General features: G+C 39.7%; 1 protein-coding gene across 1 annotated transcript; it reads left to right on the top strand.

The window, feature by feature from the left end:
* Positions 1–17,868: 17,868 nt before the first annotated feature.
* On the top strand, positions 17,869–19,035 carry LOC138628472 (SUN domain-containing protein 3-like). The gene is made up of 3 exons (XM_069711533.1): positions 17,869–17,985; positions 18,109–18,198; positions 18,862–19,035. Exons 1-3 carry the CDS (start codon positions 17,869–17,871, stop codon positions 18,994–18,996), a joined length of 342 nt encoding a protein of 113 aa, XP_069567634.1. The 3' UTR covers positions 18,997–19,035.
* The last annotated feature ends 362 nt before the right edge of the window (positions 19,036–19,397 follow it).

Below are 19,397 nucleotides of genomic sequence, written 5' to 3'. Positions count from 1 at the left end.
AATAACCTGGCTTTTCCATCCTCTGAGGTAGCAAATCACAGGGGTCTAAAGTCATAATACAGACAATTAACAAACATAAAACACATCAAATGTTGAACCAAATAACAAAATGCAATAACATGGAATTAAAGGTCCATTTTCCTCTTTGTTTTGGTAGTTTGGAGGGAAAAGAGACTCTGTGGGGCTATATAGCTTCCTGGGAGTGTCCATCAACATGACACATCCAGGAAGTGGTATGAAGGGCACTTAGATGTGAGGATGTCAGGTGAGGTGAAGTCTTAGAAACTTGTGATTTAACACCTGCTGAGAGCAGGAATTATTTTTCCAAACCAAAGTTTCCATGAATATACCCTGCTAATTGCAGCCATTTTATTACATTCACAATTGATTTTAGTCACATTATATAGTGTTTATTCCAGCAAAAGTTCATATATTTTGTATTGAATAAATCCAGAATGTTGACAGCTTCAGTCCACATGATATATTCACACAGAAGTGACATGTCATCAGTAAGGACTGGGGGTGAAACAGTAAACAAAATTCATGGATTGGTTTGAAAAAAAAAAAGATAAGCAGAAGATAACCTTTATTTAATCTATTTTCCAACAATGAAAACATTCAGAAGTCTAAATGGCCGCAATACCCTGTATACTATCAAATACTACAGAATATTTAATGTGATTTAAATTAGTCACTGAAGGCAGCATTGCAATTTCAGCTGTAGAGCCACACAAAGTAACGCATCCTTTCTTTGTTTTTGTTAATATCAAGTGGAAACTAACAGCGCCGCCACCCACTGGTCTGTGAAGAGCTGTTTTGAAGCCTTGAGTGTGGCATTTCATGCGTCACCATTTTGTTTTGCTTAGCCAGCGTTGGACAAACTAGGGAGGACTGAGGGGTGGATCTGACTGAGAACCTAAGGACACTGCCAGCTGACCTGTACTTGAAACCTGACTGCACCCCAGACATGTCAATTAAACAGACCCACCCGCATATATACCTCTCTTTGAGACCTGATATCTAATTCGTAATATAATCATTTTCACTACCACAGCACTGTTCAGAAGTATTGAATTTAACTAATGACACCATCAGAATTGATGTGAAACATATATTGATTTTGTGTTTCATGAGAGAAGTTGAGGCTTTTTGAATGGGAGTCTTAATGGAGCTAGAGATTTTTAGGAGCCGGCTCAGAGTGGCCCTCGCTGGGGAACAAAAACTAAGCTGAGCTGAGCTGGCAGTTTGTCAGAAGCATCACCTTTACTGTGTTTCATGTACACACACACAAAAAAGGGAGTGTGGGGTGTTAAAGCTAAAATAAAGTGTCAAGTTTCTTTAAACGCTATAAATTACAATTAAGTGAATTCGGTAAATAAACAACAACAAAAATCTGTGATTTGTACACTGTATTAACATCATGAAGAACTGTACATGTGAAACAATATTACTTATTTTCTTGCTCTGGAGCTCTCAACAGTATTACATAGTCTTCATCAACAGATGAAGGTTGTTCTTTCATGTGTTTGACAGGCTGTTCTTCATTTCAGAAAAAGGAAATAATAAAATTAAACAATCTTCACTTTCCCTGGAGTATTTTATGTGGGTGTACTACTTTTCAATAAAGTGTGGAGATGTAGTCTGAATGGATGTACTTTTAAAGTACATGTATGCATAAAGAAGTAAACAATTGCACTAATTTTAAATAGTGAAGAGCAGAGAAATACGAGCAAATAAATATGGAAACATCAGCGCCGCAGCAACAGCAGGAGAACAGAGCAGCAGAAGAGCAACAAGAAAAAAAGAAAATACGTATGATAAAATATGCAAATGATGCAATCTGTGCACAAAAACAAAAATGACAAATTACAAGATATGGAGATCTAAAGCACACTCTGCTGCTCTTTAACTGCAGAATAAGCAGCCTGTCCCACAGCCTGTTTGGACTTTAGTGCCTCTGACATATTAAGCAAATTTAAGACCCACGCTTTGAAATACTTTGGTCAAAAAGGAAGCAATAACTCTGTGTCTGAGAGGAATAATGTTCCAATGAAGCTCTCATTAACACCACGGCTGAGGAGCTTTTATTCAATCCGCTGCTTTCAAAACAACATATTGTGGTGATCCACAGTAAACAGATGATAAACTGGTGCTAATTTAACTAAAGAGAGACTGCTGTGGAATACAGAGTGATATCTATGGACTCCTCTATAAACACTCTTGTAAAGACATACAATTCCACATAATGTTGAAACTGGATCTCCACCTTAACCTCCAAATACTGTGGAATATAGACAGTGTCATATGTTGTCCAACCGAGATTTACTTTACAATAAAAGAACAAAGACTTTAGTTTTTTCCTGATTTGCAGAAGATTCATGTCTGTAAATAATTGTGTAACTATAATACTTATTGAAAATTTAAATTTTCAGCAAATATTTGAGTCTAAAAGGGCATGAAGAGGATTAAAGCTAAAGGAAAGATTGTTTTAATTAGAAAATGTCAGTAGGGTTTCCGGTATAGGCTGGTGGGGCATAGTGTCCCCGGGCTCCCAGTCACAATGAGTCAGATCCACCCCTCGCTCCTCCCCCGTTCATCCAAATATGGGCACTTCTGGCTCCAAAAAACATATATCGAAACCAAGTGGGTATTCAAAATGACAACAACTGTTGGTTTGTGAACTGCCTTTCTGAAGCCTCCAGTTCGATAATTTGGTCATCTCTATTTTGGTATTTTGGAGCCAGAAGTGACCATATTTGGAAGAACGGGCGGTTAATCTGACTTGATCTGATTGGGAATCCAAGGACACGAAGCCCTGCCCACCTATAGTGGAAACCTGACTGCACCACAGGCCTGTCAATCACACAGACATGATCACCCCAAACATACCACTTTTTGAAGGTTGTAAGAATGAGTGACTTTGGCCAATGACACCATGATGACTTGTGGAAAAAAATATACTGACTTTGTATTTCATGGGAGAAGTTGAATGGGAGTCTATGGAGCAGCAGCCTTTTTGGAGCCAACCTCTATTGGCCCTGTGTGCGATTGCAATTCATGGTGCATGCGCATTGGCTACGTCCACTTTTATAAACGGTCTATGATGTGTACGGCCAAAATGCCAGACTTCAAAAAGACAGTTCACAAACTAAGCTGCCAGTTGGTCCAGCCAAAATAATTTTTTTATTGTTTAAATTGTACATAATCTGATTGGGTTTTGTCTGTCTGTGCACTTCTGGTATGAGCCTTTAAAAACTCAGATCTGTCAAGATCTGTTTCCCTTAAAGCAACTTAAACATACTTTTAACAGAGAAAAGTTTGATTTGAGCTGATAGATTTTTGATGAACGAGAATCCTGGTTTTTACGCAGCTGTTGTTATACATGTTTCACGAACATGATGACAGTGTCACCTCTAATTTTTAGTTTTTAAACAATGTGCTTTAAATAATGCACTTTTGCTGAAATGTTTTGTCATACTTCAACCTTTGCGTCCACCACCTGGAACAGACCAGTCAACACCTTAGGCAAAATTAATTTGTTACCCGCTCTGACTCCCTCTTCCCTCATTTATTTTTCCAATCGAAGATGCTCAAAATGAAGTCCTATCAATCATTCAGAAGTGTCAACTCCATGCACAGAGCCCCTCGGGCACGTTATAAAACATTCTTTCGATGCAATATTCCGTTGGCTTATCCAGTAGGAGGGGGAGGAGGCGGGAAAATAAAAACCAGACAAACTCAGCCACTGTCAAAGAAATTATTCATGAATATAAACATCACGGTCTTTGAAGTGCCCTTTGAATGAAAGATATTTGTCTCCCGCTCCTGCTGCAATCTCAGTGAACCACACAGTGCTCGCCTTCATCTGTCCTTCTGATGCACCGTCATGCCGGAACGGCTGCAGGAGAAAAAAAACAAAACAAGAAATACAAAACTTGCACACCAATTAATATCTAAAGGGCCTCTCCCAGTGCTCTCCTCCCCAGTAATTACTGCACAGTGTGCTCAGACTGCATCATTGTCTACCTGCCCTGAGTGTTAGAGTTCCTCTTGAGCATCCTGCCACTATCCCACCACACTTTCTGAAAGGGGCTATGCAGGTGGGAAAGGGACATTTATTTGATCCATCAGGTTAAAGCTCATTGACTGTGACTTTGTTTTTAAAGATAATAATAAAAGGCTTTAATGTTTGTAACAACCCAGTTTGTACAAAGTGTCATCCAAACATGTGGAAAGGTTTAAAGAAGTTTCAGATTCACACTAAAAGGCAAGACATGACTATGGTTGGTAATGTTGGTCTGTCATTCGGTTGAACCGTCACTTCGGACCAGGCTGAAACTAAACAACAGCTACTGGATGGATTAATTTTGTTTAACCCTCCCGTTGTCCTACGGTCAAAATGACCCGCAGTTCTATTTTATTTTATTTTTATATTTTTAATTTTTATTTTTATAGGAGGCTGTGAGGGTTTCTTCAAAGAAACCCTCACAGCCGTGTCCCGACATTTACTATCAGGAGCTGCAGCATGTGAATCCACAGATGCTGCAACTTACTGAATGACAATTGCAATTAGTTTATTTATCCACTTGTCGTTCCTTAACATTATTGTTTATGTAATGTGTAAACGTATATAGTTCTTGTCTTTGGTTTTAGTTTTGCCAAAAAGAATGGTCAACATACATTTTTCATCATAGTTTGTATTGATCATTTTATCCAATGGCTTTTCTTCTACATTAAACAGCAGATCAAATATTTAATTTATGCTGTGAAATACCTGAACATGAATATTTATGAATTCTATTTGTGGTATTTTGTGGTAATTGAGTCAAAATTTGGCCTGTTTGTACATTAGTCTACTTTAATATGCTAAAGTATAATGGAGAAAACAGACTGCAAATGCTAAACATCAGTATTTTACACATAAAAGTTTGTAAATATGCAAATTAACACAATTCCATATATTGTAAAAAACAATGCTTGTTTGAGGTTTGACTGATGCTCTTTTCAAAATGTCATCTCATTGTGCCCTCTCGTCTGTCGTGGTTTAATGGCTGCAACAGTAGAAACTGTAGTAACCGACTGTTTATCCTGAGGCAACTCCGAATATTTGCAAAACCTTATTGAATAAAAACATATTCACTTGTGGGTTCCTGGAAATGGAACAAAGCCTGCAAGCCAGTTCAGTTTGCGCTGCACTGCTCTAAACACAAGAAATACCTTAATCTCCACGTCGTCTGTAAAACCCTTCCTCACACTTTGGGGGTCTGTTTAAGCTGTAAAACCTCCCTCTCTTCCCTCTCAATGCTGCTGCTGCTCTGCACCACTCTATTACTGCCGGCTCTGTCCCAACACACCACCTGCAGGCTCTAACTGTCGGTGTGATGTTCAGCCATCAATCACCAATATCTACGTCCAAATGTATTCTGTGGGCAGCGATGAGGTCAGACCACATACTGTATGTAAAAAAAAAATGGACGTAGCCTCTGTGACGTCACAAATAGGTTTCTTGACGAGCGTTTTGAGTCTTGGGTGTTTCAGGCTGTTGCCATCTTGGCAGCGCCTTACTCTGTTTTAGTCCCAGCTGATCCAAAACTGGATCAAGAGGTGGTGTGTGGATAGAGCTCAGGCAGGCAGAATGAAGCCTGGTCGCTGAAACCTGCAGGCAACTTTCCAACTATGACGGCACCCACCTGCCACTCAAAACAGCCCTTAATTAATGCATTACTTCAAGCCTTAATATAGCTTAATGGGTGGGTTATAAAAAAAATGAGCCCCAGCGCAATTGTCTGGAACGGGGAAATTAGCTTCTGAGATGAAACCCTTTTTTTCTCCCAGACTGGAAAGATGTTTATTTCTGTTGTAAAGTGATCATGGGGGTCTGTGGGGATTGAGTCAGCCTCAAGTGGCCATTTGAGGAATGTCGGTTTTTGCCGCTTCTGTATTGGTGTAATGTTTCAGCCGCAAAACTTGGGCGAGACCCTCAATAAAATACTAAAAGTACATGTGCTTCCTATCAATAAAACCTAACTGCTTGATATATGTGTAACATTTTTGCGAAATTTGTGTCAAAAATGGGCTTCTCTGAGGATCTTAGCATGCTAACGCTAGCATTTAGCAGAAGCCACCACTGTGCCCAGGTGAAGTCTCACAGAGCCGCCACCATGGCAACTTTTTGTCTTTTGTTAACTTTATATATAATTACGGCTGTTAAGGGTGATAAGGAACGATAGCAAACTCAATAAACTATGAAAAAACCCCACAAACTACTCGAAACCTTCATTTAAAATCACATGTCAAGGCCAAGTTCAGCACTTCTGTATAAATGCTTCTCTCCCCTTCCACCTCTTCTGTCTAGCATCTTAAAAAGAAGAGCATAAAGAAATGCAGTGTGATTAAAGCCCATATTATCACAGTCAGTCTAACCTTTGGCATGTCATGTACCAGTGGTGTGATTGTGAGAATAATTATAATGGAGAGAACTATGAATATCTGAGGAGAGAAGACATTATATGCAAGCCTTGCATGACAATCGTTATGAATCACAATGCAGAGGGATTTTGTTTATGTATAAAATATGATATTACCTTGGCCTAAAATTGGAGGAAAATTGCTTTACCTGCTGAAACAAGCAAACTTTGTTTGGCTGCTGGTGAAGGCAACAGCCAAACAAAACCAACTGTATGCAGTAATACAACCCTCAGTGGGGAAAGTACAAAGATCATTTTGTCAAAAAATACTCATACATGCATTGCATTAAAATACTATAAATGTCAACGTACAGAGGTATTCTCAGCAAAATAGGCGTAAAGTAAAGTTGCAGGTTCTGCAGAAAAAATATATTTCGTTCTTATGATGCATTGAAACACCAAATCATTCGTGCTCATTCTGATCCCTACAGAGAAGCAAAGTACTCAAAGAGTTTTGACTCCACTTTATAATGGATTGCAGCCATTACATAGTAGAGTAGAAACTCTTTAGTGGAACCAAGTTTGAAACCACTAATCAAATCCTGATCTGTTCAAATCCTTTAAAGAAGGCATCTTTCCATTGAAAAATGTGTAGTGATTTATTTCACCAAAGAAAGTAACACAATGTGTTTTAAATGTTTTGTGAAACAGACAATATACCTTAATATTTAAGATTTCAGCTTCTTCTAATCTTTGATGGCACAACGGATCATTTTAATGGGATTTCGGGACCAATTATAAGCAGGACACTGAGGCTATCAAACCTAAAACTCTGTGTACAAGATACAGACTTTGTGTAAACAGTGTAAAACTGGAAGACATCAAGCACTCACCCTTTAAGTTATCAAAAATGACAATAGTTCTAACTTTATCTTGTTGGGCAGAGGATATGTAAATTAACAAATGACTTGCCATTCCCTTTTTCATGAATACCTCCCTGTGGATTTGAGTTTTGTTGGCTTTGTAACTTATATGCCTGTTGACCCTGTTTGTAAAATACAGTGTTGCTGATTTATCACAGATTTGTATTCGTCATCAATCTTATTTTCTCCCTTGCCACGGCTTGTAGTGTCAGAGAGAAAGGTCAAAGAGATAAACTGAACAGAGACCTGGAATGAAAGATTCAAAAAGGGGTTCATCATCTGCAGCACTTATCCCAACTTGGAACCAGATTCAAGATGGAACTGACTACTTGGATCCATCCTAAGTTATAAGTCAGGTAAATGTGAGATCTCGGTCAAAATCCACATCTATTGGATTCACTGGGTTAAACAAATTGGATGGAGAACTGATGGAAGTGATCAACAGCTTTTCACTTCAATATACAAGCTAAAATGACCTACATAAGAAAAACTATCTTTGGATCAGGAAAGTCATGTTAACAAAACAACAAAAACAAACCCACTCTTTAGTCAGGAAAAAAAATCTTGTTAAAACCTTCTTGATCTGTTGTCTGTGAACTAAAGCCCAGTTCAGATCAAATGAGACAAAATTGTTTAAGCAGGAAAAGTTGCAGCAATGTGAACTGGCCCGTCTCAGCTCACGTCGAGCCAGCTGATGATGTTGCCTGCGACTCAGCTTGTCAAATCACGAGTGGGCACTTTTAGAACATAACCCGTAAGGTAGTGGTTTTTTTTTTGCTTATTAGAGGAGACACAAACTTCATAAAACGACAGACATACTCTGAAAAAAAATGAGAGAGCTCCTGGCTCAAGTTCACAGCATACATTTGTGTAAGCCCCTTGGGTATTCCAATGAAGCACCCCCATTGGTGCCTCCAAATATCCAACCCACTTGTTTAAAAATATATACATATTTCACCATTTCATCACGACTTTAAGTACAAATGTTCCAAGTAAATGTTCCATTATCCTCATTTGTGTTTTGAGACAATACAGGTGGGGATCCAGCTACAAAAGAAGCATGAAAGTAGTAGCAGTATTCGTTGCTGTGGAGATGTAACACCGTCCCGTCTGCTTGCCTTGAGAAAATCATTCATGTGTTCAATCAGGACTGAAGACTACAACATTGTGTGACTCCAAAGTTCAGGAGCACGGCAGCTCTGTGTAATGTACTTGTGTTACATTAGTTCTGATGCTCTAAAGTCACTACGAGGCACAAGCAGCCGCATGTCATTTTGAGTTACACCCTCAAAATCATAAAATTCCACCACATTTTCCGCTGTTTGGTCAGGGAAACAATGTTGATGTAAAAAAAAAAAAAAAAAAATCCATCCAAGTTGGAACACAGATGATAAAGTAAAGTTGTGTCTGACGTGCCAATCTCCAGGCCTGTGGGCTGGATCAGGCCTGCCATGAATTTTCATCCAAGAGAAAGTGAATATGTTGCTGCGAGCGATCTTGGAATTAATAAAAAAAAGAAATCTGTGCTCAAGAGGGACAAGTCGAAACGAGGTGGGAGACTGAGGACTTAAACACTAGCCAATACGTCTCATTTGCCATTAGACCCGTCTGAATCTTATGATGTGCCATTTTCACAGAGCTTCGTGGGCTAAGCAGATTCTACAAAGCCTCGAAGAAATCACCATGTGAGAGGAAATCTGTTATACGACTTTTATGTTTCCCAATTTACTGCACACAAAAATCCACAGATGCCACGCGCGTCAAGATTATGCATGATGCTGCGAAAGCTTTGGATGTGAAAACACTTTCCCCGGATGCCAAATGTGACGTGAAAACTTTATTCAGCTCCCATTTTGTCAGCCTGCGGCGAGTGTGCACGCCGTCACAACTCTCCCCTCAAGGTTGGGAAATTCCATTTTTTTTTTTTTTTTTTACACATTCATTTGCAGCTGATGTGGAGAGCCTGCCGGAGCACTGACAGGAAGTGCAGAATGAATTACATTTCAGAGCGAGAGCTTTCTCCTTTCATCCCCCTGCATGATGCCACAGCTCCTCCCATGCGCTGAGACTACTTGGAAGCACTTACTTGTGGGAACAAATGTTCTCTGTGATAAGGATCAAAAGGATCTTTTCATAGGTCCAGCTGCTAAAGACAAAAACAGCCTCTGAACAGGAGTTCAAGGATAAATGAACTTGCATTAAAAGAAAAGGTGTACGGTGGGAAAATGGCAGCAAACAGGTCAAGATAAGAGCTGGAAGAGGCTGTGAAGACAGCTCTCAAAGGCAGATGTCCCAGCAGCAGGCAGGGAATCATCAATCAGTCATCAGTTAAAAGATACGGGTAAAATGTCTGGGTCTTCTTTTATGTGGTCTGCATGAGGTTTTTCCTGTCGGAAATCTGCCGCCACGGTCCGGCCAATGTGGTGAAGCCCTCCCATATCTCCCGTCTCCTGACTTTGTCTTGGATGCGCGGCACCGTTTGACAAACCGTGGCTTCTTCATTTGTTTTCTCTGATCTTGTTCATCCATAACAAGTGAAAAGCTACAAATGTCTTCCTGGTCCAGCAGTGATAACTCACCTCGCCGTGTCATGAGTGTCAGAAACAAAACAGCACAGAAATGAAGCTTGTTGCTTTGGAGGAAAAAGATAAAACACAAAATGTAATATGCATTTCAGGATGCTGAGATAGCATTTTAGAATACAGAGCAGAAGTGCAGGCGAGCCAAGTAATGTGTTTCTCATTGCAATGGGGAGTACGTGTTTGGTAAAACACCTGTTTTGGCATTGATAACACTCTTTCTGCCCCCCTGTCAAGGAGCAGATGATGAAAATGGAATACAGGCTGGTGGATGAAACCACCATTTTTTAAAAAAAAAAGTCTTCAAAGAACATATGAAAAGGTCATTTTTATAACTTTCCCTGGCCTGCGTGCTGTAGATTATCTGCTGACAAAAATGCATGCAACATTATTTGTGCATTTCTAAAGAGTTTTTTTTTTTTTAATGTAATGGCAGCTTTCATGTGTGGTTTTGTCAACCCATGTATAACGACTGCGTTCACACCAGTGGTTCTCAATGACGGCACCTCCTGAAAACACATTCAGCTCTACTACAGCCTGTTTCATCCCATCAACACCATCCTGAAGCACTTCTCTGCAATGACAAATGCATTATGAAACACCTTCTTACCCAGTTATAAAACTAGAAACAGGCTTTTCAATGTCTCACTATGAAGTGAGCTTTTTTCTTTTTTCCCTGTCATGTGTTAGAGGCAGCAAGATCTTAATAAACTCTCTCTCCCTTCATTCGATGGTGGTCGATGGCTCTGACAGGTTTTTATGACAGATCTGATCTGATTATTGTCTGATTATGATAAAAATTAATGTGTGCATTTGAGATTTACCCACAAACCTGAAGCTTAAATGTCACAGGGAACCATTTTATTAATCTGTTACCTTTTTCCTGAGTTTGACATAAAAACTGATGTGCACTCTCTGCTGCTAAACTTCATGGTGACCACAAATGTGCACATATGAGGATGGATCAATACGTTCTGAGAGTGCTGCTTGTCGGCGCACATGGAGCACAGCACCAGGACATGCACAGAGCAGGAGAAAGATATAACCCTCATAAGTAACTTGTACAAATTGCATCATTTCATTATCATCAGTCCCTGAGTTACACACATTTCTGTGAGCAGTGGCCCGGGTGCCTCTGCTAGAACTCCGTGGACATGACCAAAGGGCACACCTCAGATTTTATGTACAAGTCTGGAAATCGGCATTGGGGACCCTTACATTGCTTGATGAGGGCTGAAGCAATGAAGCAATGATCCCAGAGAGGTCTTTTGAGTGACATTCATGTTTCTGAGGAACAAAACGTCATTGTCCAAATTGGAAAAAAAGCGCTTCAGGTCAGGCACGCAACCAGGTGGGTTTTCTTTGATATTGACGGGGGGGGGGGGGGGGGGGCTGTGTGCTGTGAATTCATCCCCCAGGAGGGTCAGAGTGAAACCACAGAGCTCTGCTGTTATGTTCTGAGGCATCTGAGGAAAAACCATGAGTGTAAATGACCTGAACTGAGGGGCGATTGAACTCCTACTCACAATTTGGCTCCGTGCAACTTCTTTGTGTTCCTCAATAATTTGTCACAAACTTTAATCTTCACTCCCTGCTTAAATTTCAGGTGTGTAAAACAACGCAGACGCAGCTGGAACACTGCTCACAAAAACATGTCTAACTCAGGAACTGATGATAAACAAGCGGTGAAATTTGTACCAGTTACTCATTAGTTATACCTTTCTCCTGCTCCATGTGTGCACAAGTACAGCAGACTCATAATTTATTAATCCACCCTCGTACCAATGTTCACAAAAAAACTTGGAACTCAGGTTATAATTTTGAAGAGAAATAACTTGGAACAATAACTTACAAAGGTTATAGCAGTACTGCAACTTTTGGATCACCCTCGTATCTGCTCTTTAACCTCTGAATCCTCCACTTCATTCACCAGATAGCTGCTCCTTGTGTCTGTCTGCTGTTTGGTGCTGAGAGTTTTTTTTTTTCCTATGGAAACAGCTGGCTGTTGCAGAAGGCTGTTTAAGAGGGTGAGACTGAAGCATGAAATGTTATGTTCTCAGCTGTGAGGCCAAAACAATGAGCTGAAAAATGCTGCAAAGCTCCACAGAGCTGGAGTCAGGTGTTAATTCTGTTTGCTCACCACGAGGGTGAGTGCAGAATGATCTGAGGAAGAAGTGGTGGAGGACCGCAGTTTATGTACCATCAGGATTAGTGGAATGCAGAGCACCTGTGCCAGCCACTAGACCAGAGGTGGAACCTGGAAGAGGGAAGAGCATAGGCCACACCCTCAAACACTACCAAAACAAAGACACAGTCAGACAGAGGAAGGGAAGGAAGGGGAAAACAAAAGGGAAAAACATGGATTCTTACAATAACCACTTTATGGAACAAAATGCTTTGTATTTAAAATAGTTAAAATAAGCCCAAAAAACAACAGCATTTAAGTATCACCTTGTAATGTAGCAATACTAATTTTCCAAATACTTTTTATTTCAATTTATAAGACTTTTAATACAGAATATGTACTTGTTAGGGAGTATTTTTATACTGAAGTATTGCTTATTTCACACCTCTTAATACAAGTTGTATAACACAATGATGTTGTGCACATTCCTTAAAGTTTAGTCAGTTTTAGACAAGGCAAACAAACTCAGAGCTACAGAATGTAACTGTAAGAAGCCATTTGACAGGTGATATAACAGCATGTAACCAGCAGCACCACTGCTGTTTAGCTCAGTTCAACACTATTAGAGCCAAAGGGTTCCACTAGTCAGTGGATTTGATTAAATATGGATTTATTATCAATAATGAATATTAGTTTTGTACGTTTTGTAAAGATGTCACCAAACTGGATTTAATTTTAGTGGCTGAAAATCAACAGTTCCACTGGAACTGGAGCACCAGACTGCTACGGCGTAGAGTGAGAGACTGTTAAATGGACTTAATGTGGATGAGAGAGAGAGACAGCATCTAGAATTGTCTAAATACATGAAGTAAATAAAATACGCACAATACTGATAAAATACCATTTAAAGTATGTGTGTGCGGAAAATCTGAAGTAATCAAACCAATCTTGAGTTTAGTAAATGCTAACATGCACACTAGACAGGCGGTACAAGTAAGTACTATTAATTTAATGATTCATTTGCAACATATGATTAATGTTAACATGTTTACACAGCCTCTCTTCTCTGGTTGATTTGGATGGAGTCTCTACTCCCTGCGTTAACTACCCACCACTACTGTATTCTGGAGACTTATTATATGATGAAATGGTGACATTTACTTATGATCACAATGATTGCAGCCACAAAACATGAAGACATCTCATGTTTTGAGTGGTTGGCAGTGATGACCTGGATTAGTGATGTATCCAAAAGAAATAAAACACGACTGAAACGCATTTCAACAAGTTTGATCAAAAACAGACTGAACTTTTGAAACACTGCTCATAACACATGCACAAAAAAAAATTATTGATTAGTCAAAGGAATTACAAAATGAATGAAGAGAGAGACTCTTTGGATCTTTACAGTAACTCTTTAAATTAACTACTTTCTCTCATCGGGAGAAAACTGTGTTTCACTCATTTTTTTCACACAGTTGTATGATGTAAAACTGTACAGCTCTACTTGCAAAAGGATGAGAGGTAACTGTAAGACCACAACCAAGTTCTACATTTGGGTCGGGGCGGCATTCACTGGGTCAGAACGGATCTATCTCATGAAATAGGAAATTCATTTGGATGCAGAACTTCTGACAAACATTGTTTGAATACAGAGAGCCGGTCTTCCATTCAGTCAAGCAGCTGCAGTCTGTGAATCCGTTTTCTATCAGAGCCTGCAGTGTCTTTAGGAGGAGACTGTTTGTGCCCCCACTTCCCTTGAATGTGCTTTTATTGCAACATCATGTATTTGATTTCTCCCCCCTCCTTCAAAGAGTTCAACGCTTTTTTTTTACAAGAGCACTGTAAAAGAATCTGACATGGTGTTTAAAACTAAACACTGACTGCCTTTATGTACAAATGAAAACTCAAACACTCATTTATCTTGAAGCTGCAGCAGTGTAGGAGTTCTGCTGCCTTCTATTGTTGCAATAAAAGAGGAGCCTCTTCTTAAAAGCACTGCATATTCTAAAGACTTCGCTAAACTAACAAGTAAAGCAGCAGCGATCGACACAGAATCAATAGTTGAGAGAGTGACCTTTACAGACACACAAATCATAGAACAACTTCAAAGGCTTGATCAAGCTTCATGAATCATTTATGAGTCCTCACCATTCTACATAAATGATGGCATGAGTTGTGCAGCAGCCGTCTGAGCGTGCCAGATACATTCTGCGGTACATGTGCACGGCGCTCCAACAAAATATGTTAATGTATGTAAATCGCCGACAGCTTCTTTTTTTTGCCCGAGTCATAAAGCTTTAGGCATCACCGCGTAACATATTTCATTCAAGGTGAGCTCAGATTCTTTTTGGTGTCAGCGCCTCCAACCACCTCACCAAATATTGAGCGCGGCATGCAGGGGCATTTCATTTAATTAAATCGCCGGCGTCAAAGTTAGCTAACCGATGTTGAATCTGTACATTTATATCCCTTTGAGGAATGAAGCGGCTTCAAGCAAGTGAGCTAATTTGATTGAACTTTGAGCCTTTTTATTGATTGGCGAATAGATTTCGAGCAAATTAACATTCAGCTCCCGTCTCTCCTTTTTTAATGACAAAGGATACGTTGGTGTTACGTCTGTATTTGGACTGTATTTACAGAGCACATTTTTTTTTATGAAACTTTGCTTTATTTGCTGCAGTGAAGGGATTTGTTTGTATTCTGTGGTTTTACACACTAATCAGCAGCACGGTGAGAGGATACAAGGCTGGAGAAGAGCTGTTTCTGTGTTGCTCTCTCAGAGTTCATATTCACCTTTAAACTCAATTACTTCATCAAAATGCTTATTGAGGTTCATCTTTGCTGAAGCATCAATTAGTAATAAACCAGGGAAACGTGTGTCTGCTTTCAAGCCAACATACGGAACATCTCACTGATGAAACTGTAGTACAACCTGTGTGTTACAGTGTGATGTTCCTGAATGAATCGGGTACCAATAAAGCCAGTTCCTGTTCTGATCCACAAATAGAAGAAAATTAAACAACAGGATTTCAGAGACAAGAGGTAATACATTGTACACTCTAGGTATTTTAGAGAAGACAGTGCATCGAATACATATCAAAGAGCATGTGGAGTGTGGGTTTAGCTAGTGCACCAAAGTCAAAACTTTAATCTACTTTAATATGATATTAGTATAATCATTTTTAATTAGTTTAATAGTGATAATAATACTTTAATATTCAATTTTTGTCTACAGGCCGCAATAATGCTCATGAGTGGAACTACATAGTGTATTTTCTGTTCTTTACTGCTTATTGTAGCCACTGTAATTGTCTGCAATTTGACAGTTGCCATAAGCAAAGGGCAGAATCATTTTAATTTGCTCCATGTGGTATTACAGGAAACAGCACCTCAATAGTCCCTCATTATTCCAAGATTTATGCCCCTTTCCTTTGATTTGATCTTTCTTCTACAAAACCATACTGCTCCACCGTGAAAATGCAGATTAGTCCGGTTGTAATTTTGGCAACAACACGCATTTAATTATCATGTTCTTCAATAATGTCTCCACGTCAGTTTCAAAAGATTTGCCCACTGGCCCTAACTGTAGGCCTACTCTTGTGTTGCAATGAGGTGACAGAGACTGGACCCAAAACCACGATTTAGGACTCAGAATAAAGGTTCCGGTTTTACTCTGGATTTTGCACAGTGGACAAACACAGCTAGCTGTAAATCACAGGAGGAGACAGAGGCAGATACGAGAAGTCAGGCACTGGTTAAAACTGGTTGGCAAACAATGAGGCAGAAGTACAAAAGAAACGAGAGGCTCAAAGTTGAAAACAAAGATTTCCTACAAGGAGAATCTGTCCAGGTAGGCAGGAGAGTGTGTGTTTGTACTGCATGCAAGCAAACCATTTGTCTTGTATAGCACATGTCATACACAGGGGAAATTCAATGTGCTTCACATAGATACAATAAAAATAAGAAATGTACATATATACTGTAAAATACTATACATACATATACATATGTACAAACACTCACAACTATATATGGGATTACAAACAGTGCAAAGTCAATACAAGTTCAAACAAAAGTTAAGAAGACATAGGAATACAAAATAAAATGCAAAGTTCATCAAATAGAATAAGAACATAGTAAAAGTATATTTTGCAGTACCATGAAGCAGAAACTGTCAGTAGATATTAGCTGTCAGTCTGAGATGTCACTACCCGGCCAGGAGTGACCAAAGACCTACTTAATGTTCAAGTGCTACAGCGTTAAACATATAGAAAGAGCTCAATCAGAAGCAAATGCAAAGATACATGTTTTAATCTTGATTCATTTTGTAACGTGAGCACAGTTTGTTCCAGTTATTTGTATTTTAATAGCAAAAGGCTGCTTCACCATGTTTAGTTTAGACTCTGGTTTGTACTAACTGACCTGAGTCCATGGATCTAAAAGATCTAAAGAGCCTTCACCAGTTTGTATATTTGTTGAACATGTCACAGATGTATTCTGGACCTAAACCACTCAGGGATTTATAGACCAGCTGCAGCACTTTATAACCTCTTCGATAAATCCAATGATTTGAAGACGCGAGTAATATTATCAGTTTTGTTGTTGTTGTTGGAAAAAACTCCAGCAGCAGCATTTTGAATGAGTTGCAGGTGTTTAATTATCTGTTTGGGAAGACTGGTTCAGAGAGCATTACAGTAGTCAACACGACTGGAAATAAATGCATGGATGAGCTTCTCTTGGACATTTTGGGAAACTGAATACATTTACTAAAGTACTTAACTTATTATAACTTGCTGTGAAGTATTTCAGTTTAATAATATGTTATGCTTCTACTCCAACACATTTGAAAGATAAATATTGTAACTTTCACCCCAAATACAAACATGGTTCTCGTCACTATTTACAGATTCAATTTCACATACAACACAAATGAGCTGTTTCAAATATCTGATGCATATTAAACTTCCTCACACATTAATAATCATTCATCATATTCTTCCACATTATATATTTATAAATCTATATAACTCTAAAAAAGATTATATTTGTAATGTGCTTCTTCCAACTCTGGCTGCATGTACATGGTGAACATGTGGTCAACAAAATGTTTTGTTCTTCAACATTAGGATCTTTAAGAGGAGGAGATGTCATCGCTGCACCACTTCAGAGATGTCAGGTGTATCTTCTTCTGAGGACACTGTCCAACTTCCTGCCAGCAGCAGCAGCAGCAGACATCAGTTCAGACTCAAACTGTCTCCGTGTCTCCTCGTCATCCTCCTGATTTGTTTTGGTAATTCATCCAGAATCATCTTTAATACAGCAGCTTTGATGACTTGTCACAGATTATCACAGGAATGAGTTCAGTGGTGTTTTTCTAACACATGTTCCTCCTATATGTTTACATCAGTGTATTCAGGAGGACTTGCGTACCTAACCAGTGTTTACATGGAGATGCTGCAGACCAAGCTGACACAGCTGCAGGAGGAGATGCACTGTCTGACAAACAGATTTTTTCCGTTGGCAGATTCGATGCCAAATTTTGCTCTGGAATCACTGGGTAATTCATCTTCATCATCATCTTCATTTGTGGTCTTTGATGGTGATCTTGTTTGGAGAATTTGAACCGTTTGTGTCTGTTCGGTGTGTTTGTGTGCAGGTGCCAGTATCCGTCGTCATGGTACCTCAGACACTTATGAAGCCAACATAGTATTGTACTCATTGTGGGGTATACCTATATTATATAGATATATCCCCCCGAGACTGTCATCAGGACACCCTCCTCACCTCTGACTCCTGGTCAATGTTGGCCCTTTGCTGGTGGACAGGGACACATGTTAATCTTGCTGTCCCAACCACTGACTATCAGTCATGTGACGCTGGGTCATATTTCACGCCTGCAGTCACCCGATGACTTCCTTTCCAGCGCTCCGAGAACGTTTACTGTCTACGTAAGTCACATATTTTCCATTAACCTCCCCGGAGCTGTCCTGTAGCTGCCGCTCACTTTCACTTGTACACATGAAGTGAACCACAAGGTGCTCAATGTCTGTCTCTCTTTCTGTCTCTTTCAGGGACTGAGGACAGAAGTCGGAGAGCAGATCCGACTCGGGACGTTCGTCTATAATCGGGCTGGGGAGTCATTACAGACCTTTGAACTTCCTGTGAGTATTACACAAGCAGCCGGCTTCACAAACACATTTTAATCCAGCTGAGCAGATGAACACGGTCGTTCTCTGGATTTGGTGGAGAAGGAATGATATTGGTGGTCATGTATGATATTGTAGCTTTGAGCAAAGATAAATCTGGCAAAGAAGTATGTAGGCAGAAGTCATCCTAGTTTAGATGTAGAGCAGGTAGAGCAGGGTGGTGGGTGTAGGTTTTGAGGGGAGCAGTTTTGAGACACCCGGACTAATGTTGAACCTTCCCGAGATGTTGTGTGCCAAACTGAAGGAAACAGTGAAGGAAGATGTCCACTTAATAACCCCAGTGAAATACTTTTTGCTGAGGTTTTGTACTGGATAGTGCCTCAATTGGGTGTATGGACAATGTGGGTAGTGGTATTCAGCTAAATGTTTCGTGCATCCTGTGAGTTAGTGAGGCATTTGATTGATGGAGATCGGTACTAATGTTGAGTCAGCCAACCCTTGTTGTTCCGCAAGTACCAGCTGCACTGTGCTCAATTACCTTTGTATAGCCCACCAAGCATGTTTCAGCTTAAACCCAACAAGCATGGTTCAGCTGCCAGACCAACACACTGGCCCACAGCCAGAGCTTTCCATTTCCCCCTCCAATTCCTTCACACCTTTTGTACTTTCTCTCATCAGGATCTTAAAAAAGATGTCTTCAGATTTGTGAAGTTGCACATTGATGACAACTGGGGCCACGAAAACTACACCTGTTTGTACAACTTCAGGGTCCACGGCAAGACACCAATGGCAGAACTTGAAATCACAGCATGAGCCTCTGCCAGGAAATGATGCCGACCAGGAGTCCCTTTAAACGCATTTATATCACATTATTATTATTATTATTATTATTATTGTATTAGTCCACCATTGCATGTTATTAACTTTAGGCCATTCTCTCTTTTAGCTTTGTGCTTTTCTGCAGGTATCACGTTTTGGATCTGAGGTTTCTGGCCCTAGAAATCTAGCCAATGTTCATTGTTTGTATGTTGTTTGCCAACTCAACCAGTTACATTTCTAGTAGTAGCAAAATAGGTTCAACATAAAAAACGACAGGGTTGAGGAGGCTGGATACAATTTCTAACGTCTAAAAAGGATAGTCATCACAACTTACTGGCAACAGTTGAAGTTTAATAGTGACGAAATGGAGAAAACATGAGAAGATGAGAACATTA

The sequence above is a fragment of the Brachyistius frenatus genome, unplaced genomic scaffold, assembly GCF_029030835.1.
Source record: "Brachyistius frenatus isolate BFR_SWC_R1_liver_20210118 unplaced genomic scaffold, ASM2903083v1 Contig_101, whole genome shotgun sequence".
Lineage (NCBI taxonomy): Eukaryota > Metazoa > Chordata > Actinopteri > Embiotocidae > Brachyistius > Brachyistius frenatus.
This window is presented reverse-complemented; position numbering and strand designations above follow the sequence as displayed.